Source organism: Lycium ferocissimum, chromosome 9 (genome assembly GCF_029784015.1).
Source record: "Lycium ferocissimum isolate CSIRO_LF1 chromosome 9, AGI_CSIRO_Lferr_CH_V1, whole genome shotgun sequence".
In the NCBI taxonomy this organism is placed as follows: domain Eukaryota; kingdom Viridiplantae; phylum Streptophyta; class Magnoliopsida; order Solanales; family Solanaceae; genus Lycium; species Lycium ferocissimum.
This window is the reverse complement of record NC_081350.1, coordinates 43,512,644-43,518,110: the sequence shown is the minus strand read 5'-3', so window position 1 is coordinate 43,518,110 and position 5,467 is coordinate 43,512,644. Positions and strand designations below refer to the sequence as shown.

The window sequence follows — 5,467 nt, the reverse complement described above, 5'->3', positions numbered from 1 at the left end:
CACCCTAAATAAATGCAAAAGGTTAGCTCAAGCGGTCCAGGGTGTTCAAAATTGTCATTGCGTCCTACGTTCGATTCCCATTGGATCCGCCGCTGAGGACAATCCTGAATATTTATACTTATGACTTTGATGTGTTGAGTGAATATTGCAAATCTTCTAATTCATTGTTAATAAGAAGAGTGTTAAGCTTCTAAATAAAATGTAGCCTATGAGATGCACAAAGCATAGAGAAATTAAAGAATTCATTTTTTAAACTACATAAATTTAGAAGCAGTTTCTTATAGCATAACTTTGTAATAGCTATGGCTTAAAGATCAATGGATTTTCTGTTGGGTTTTTGGCGAGAATAGGATTCCGAACCCATGACCTTTAAGTGGGTTGTGAATGAGAAAAGAAGGGATATTTTTCTGGCATTGAAGGAAAGAGAAGAATTACTTTATATAAATACAAAAGCACTTCTACTCTAACTTAAAGAGTTGGAAGAAGGTATGCCCTCGCCGTTATCGTCGCTCGGATCAGCTTTAGATTCCGTCAAATGATCTGATTGGTTGATCCGTAAAGACACAAGCTATCCGGTAAGAGCAGTAAAGGCACTAGTAAAAACTCTCCTTCTCCCTGCTGTTTGTATCATATTCCTCAAGGACACGCAGTGAATTCTGTGGGCGTGGAATAGGAATTCTGCTTATCTCAACTATCGTTCCTATTTATTCATTGTATCGAACACAGTGGACAACATTTTCTTAATTTCTTTTCTCTGATTAAACTGAACTTGAAATTGGAATAGTACATTTCAAGAAACATAATGCAGAGAACATACAGATATAGATTTGATTATAAGCACACATACAGGTTTCATTCTATAGCCTTTGGGTGCAAACAAAAAGGATAAGAGAGAAAACATGATTGATCTAAGGTGCAAATATATCCCTCATCTTTGCGGTTTGGAGCAGATATTCACCCCGGTAAATAAGCGGTGTTTATATACCCTTGCCGTTATAAAATGGTGCAAATATACCCCTGCCCTTACACAAATAGTGCAAATATACCCTTTTCGCTAATGAAATTTTTTTAAAAATCCTTTAGCTTATTTTTTAATTTTAAAAAAAAAGGCCATGTGGCACTAAAAAAAAGTCTACTCATTTTTTTTGAGTAGACATATTTTTCTAATGCCACATGGTAAATTTTTTTCTGGTGGGTCGGGTCTAGTTTGTTTAAAAAAATATCTCTCTGTCTTTAAAAAAAATAAGTCTACCCATTTTTTTAAACAAACCAGACCTGACCCATCAGAAAAAATTATCATGTGGCTTTAGAAAAATATGTCTACTAAAAGAAAATGGGTGGACTTTTTTTTAAAGCCACGTTGTATTTTTTAATTAAAAAATAAACTAAATGATTTTTCAAAAAAAATCTGTTAGCAAAAAGGGTATATTTGCACCATTTTGTAACGGCAGGGGTATATTTATATCACATTTATAACGGGTGTATATCTGCTCTAAATCACAAAGTTGAGGGGTATATTTGTACCTTTTCCCTTGATCTAAACAGAACAGATAAAGGAAAAAGGACAATTCTGTGGGTGTGGAATAGGAATTCTGCTTATCTCAACTATCGTTCCTATTTATTCATTGTATCGAACATAGTGGAAAACATTTTCTTAATTTCTTTTCTATGATTAAACTGAACTTGAAATTGAAATAGTACATTTCAAGAAACATAATGCAGAGAACATACAGATATAGATTTGATTATGAGCACACATACAGGTTTCATTCTATAGCCTTTGGGTGCAAACAAAAAGGACAAGGGAGAAAACATGATTGATCTAACCAGAACAGATAAAGGAAAAAGGGTCAGGAGGAATTGAGACTTCCTTAGAACCTTCAAGCATTAGTATGACATTCTTCATGCTAGGCCTTAATGCTGGATTTTCTTGAATGCACCAAATGGCAACCATCAACAACTTCTCGAACCTCATTGTATCTTCTATTGCCTCTTCATCATCACCCGCGAGTAAATGCAACTCGTTTCTTCTATAGCAATCACAAGCCCACTCCGCAAGTATCATTTCGTTCTCATTCGCCACGTCCTGCTTGTAACTTTTTCTGCAGCAGATCAGCTCTAAAAGCAAGATTCCAAAGCTGTATACGTCCACTTTGACGGTTATAGCTGTGTTCCTGAACCACTCTGGGGCGATGTATCCTCTCGTTCCACGTACCTATTGGTGGTAAAATAAGCCCATGAAAATACGATCCGCTCAACAAGTCCAAGTTTGGGCTGATCATTGACCCGCTCATTTTTTAGCTCAACCCGTCAAAAAAAAGGGCAGATATGAGGCTCAAATTTGACCCATGAGAAATATTATTAAAATACTTCTAAAAAGACATGTGTTTATTTGATATGTTTTATATTACTATAATAAAGAAAAGAAATAGTTTTATTAGGTACTAAAAATATATAAAAGAACAAACAGAGAAATTAAAACTTAATAAAAATTGAGCGGGTCGGGTTATGACCTGCATTTTAGCCCAAGTAACTTTTGAGCGGGTTATTTATAGACAAGGTCAAATTTGACCCGCCATTTGACACCCCTTCACGTACCTTAGTGGTCGTTCGAGTCTGATCTTTCCCCAAAAGCTTGGCTATTCCGAAATCTGCTATGTTTGCTGTCAAACTTTCATCTAAGAGCACATTATGGGGCTTGATGTCACAATGTATAATTTGGTCACGACACTCTTCATGCAAATAGCAAAGCCCTTTAGCAGTGTCTATAGCAACTTGTACCCTTTTGGACCAACTAAGCCTAGAATCTTTGAATAACAAGTCTGCTAATGAGCCATTTTTCATGTGTTCATATACCAAAAGACGGTGTTGGCCTTCGTTGCAGAACCCGAGGAGTTGGATCAAGTTCTTGTGATTAGTCCTGCTGATTGAATTCACTTCAGCTTGGAATCCTTCTTCTCCTTCTGTTACCGTCTTGTGTAGTTTCTTGACAGCGACGATTTTCCCATTTTCGTCATTAAGAACTGCTTTGTAAACTGTTGAGAAGGCCCCGGTTCCCAACACTTCTTCAAATCCGTTTGTAGCTTCTTCTAGCTCATTGTAGCTAAAACTTCTTATGTTCATTCCTGAAGCAACTTGATATGGTGAAATCTTCTTTGGTTTTTTCCCTTTGAACTTAAAAACATACAAAAAGGCCAACAACATTAAGACGAAAACTGAACTGCCCAACAATACAGAAACAGAAATGATTAGACTAGATTGATTTTTCCTTTTTTCACCATCTTGAGACTGAGGCGGAGTAGTAGTAGTTGTTGTTGTCAGTCCCACTGTGGAGTTGTCTTTCCCTATTTTTAAAAGCGCTTTCCCTAATTCTGCAGAATCCACCCTCCCGTTTAAAAGCGGATACCTTTTCTTCCAACAAGCTCCTGGGTAATAAACAGCAAGAGCACAATAACAGTCACTCAAACAATTCTGTCTGCAGGAATCCTCTGTGCCATTTATGTAAGATGCATAATCACCGCCGAACCAGCTAGTGTTGAGCATTTCGTGGATAGTGAAAGCCTCAACATCTCGCGATTCATCCTTACAATCTTGCTCGGGGAAATTCGGTTTGCAATTGCCTATTTTGTCGTTCGGATCATTCAAGATATACCCGAGTGGACACTCACATCTTGGTCTCCGGTCAGTTCCAATCGAGCAAAGGCTGTTGAAACCACAGGCAATGCCTCCTATACCTTGTTGCAGTTGAGACAAACAGATGTTATCTGGAATGTTATACAAAGTAAACCATTCCATCGGCCTGCCACTAGAAGATTTTTTTGGATAGACATAGTGCCTAAAAACTCCATCATATTCAAGAATCGCTCGCTGATGATACAATTGGCTTGTTGTTGAGTTTGCCTCATTGGAAGAAGATATCAAATTCAACAGAGTTCCATTCTTTGCTTGAACGAAAATAAAGCCGGATTGATTGAATATCACCTGGTAACCACTGCCACCAGTCGTGCTTGACCAATATGCATCATTTACTTCAACTTTGTAAAACACCAGATTTCCATCATCTTGAAGTAACAACTCAAACCTTCCGCTCGATACATTCGTGTCAGATAAGCTCGAGACAAGCCTGGTGTTGGAATAAAAAATAACAAGACGTCATGCGGAAGCTAACAGTTGCTAACCTTGAATTACGATAAATCAGAAAACAAAAAGAAGTATGCTAAAAGAGGCATTATCTTTAATATGGTTTGATTAATTGACTTACATATAAAAACAAATACTAAAAAAAGCATTAACACTACGGAGAGAATAATCTCCCCCAAACAAGACTCTTTTAATGACTACATTGTGGGTGATATTGTGTTGCGTGAGAAGAAATGATCTTCAATTTGTCGAAGTGCAAAATTCTTCTCCTCCAAGAAAAGGATAACTATGGAAGTCTTTTTTTAATAGAAAAGAAAATAAACATGGAAGTCTTTTCACTAAGAAAACCATTTTGAAGTAAAACAAAATTATGATAAAATTCAAATAAGGTAGGAAATTCAGAGCAAACCCTAATACCTGGTTCTTCGGTTAAGTACTTGACCAGGCAAAATCGTATCGGTTGGCTCATCAAAGCTCTGCCATTGAGTGGCTGAACTAATACTGGTTGTTGCTAGTACAAAGTTTCCAGTGTCAAGCATGGCTCCATAGGCCGGTCCAGCACCAAGCTCGCCACGAGCCCATATTTCTTGACCATTTGGATCAGTGAGTACTAGTCTTCCATCCATGGAGAGCTGAATTTTGGACCCATCCGGCGCGAATTTATCTCTATTGGCTGACCAAACTATGGTCTTTTCTTTGAGTTTGTTGAACCAAATGGCTAGTAAGAATCCTGATGAACTATTTCCAATTTTTTGAAAGCCAAAAGCAAATTCACCAGATGGGGATGGCCAAAAATTTGTAACATCACTTGTAGTGAGTGTTGAACCTAAACTAATGTTTTTGTAAGATTTAGCAATTGTTGAAAGTGGAAGCACTAAAAATGCAAGTAGAAACAGATAAGGGACAATTGTAGAAGCCATGTAAGAAAATAGGCAAAGTTTCTTGAAAATCAGAATGGATACATGGAATTTAAAGTCATGAATTTAAATGTTGCAACTACAACTGAAATGACCGACCACATTTTTTTAAGGAACAACTGAAATGACCGACCACATTTTTTTTAAGGAAATGTTGACTAACAGCTTGTTTGGATGGTTGTTACCAATTGTATTGTGTTGTGTAACGACGGAAAGCGATACAATCTATCAAAACGTTGTATTCATCAAAACAATACAATAAAATACTATATGATATAATACGCACATTATGAAACAATACGTAATAGCCATCCAAACAAAGTGTAAGTCATTGGCTACCACCACATTTTTTGAAGTAAATTTTAAGGACATTTTGGACTTAGGGGTGTGCATATTTCGGGTAAAACCGA

General features: G+C 36.9%; 1 protein-coding gene across 1 annotated transcript; it reads right to left on the bottom strand.

Moving 5' to 3' along the window:
* Positions 1-1,822: 1,822 nt before the first annotated feature.
* On the bottom strand, positions 1,823-5,072 carry LOC132029250 (G-type lectin S-receptor-like serine/threonine-protein kinase LECRK2). Its single transcript, XM_059418565.1, has 3 exons — positions 4,558-5,072; positions 2,599-4,123; positions 1,823-2,215 (listed from the first exon to the last, which is right to left on the bottom strand). Exons 1-3 carry the CDS (start codon positions 5,058-5,060, stop codon positions 1,823-1,825), a joined length of 2,421 nt encoding a protein of 806 aa, XP_059274548.1. The 5' UTR covers positions 5,061-5,072.
* Between the last annotated feature and the right edge of the window lie 395 nt (positions 5,073-5,467).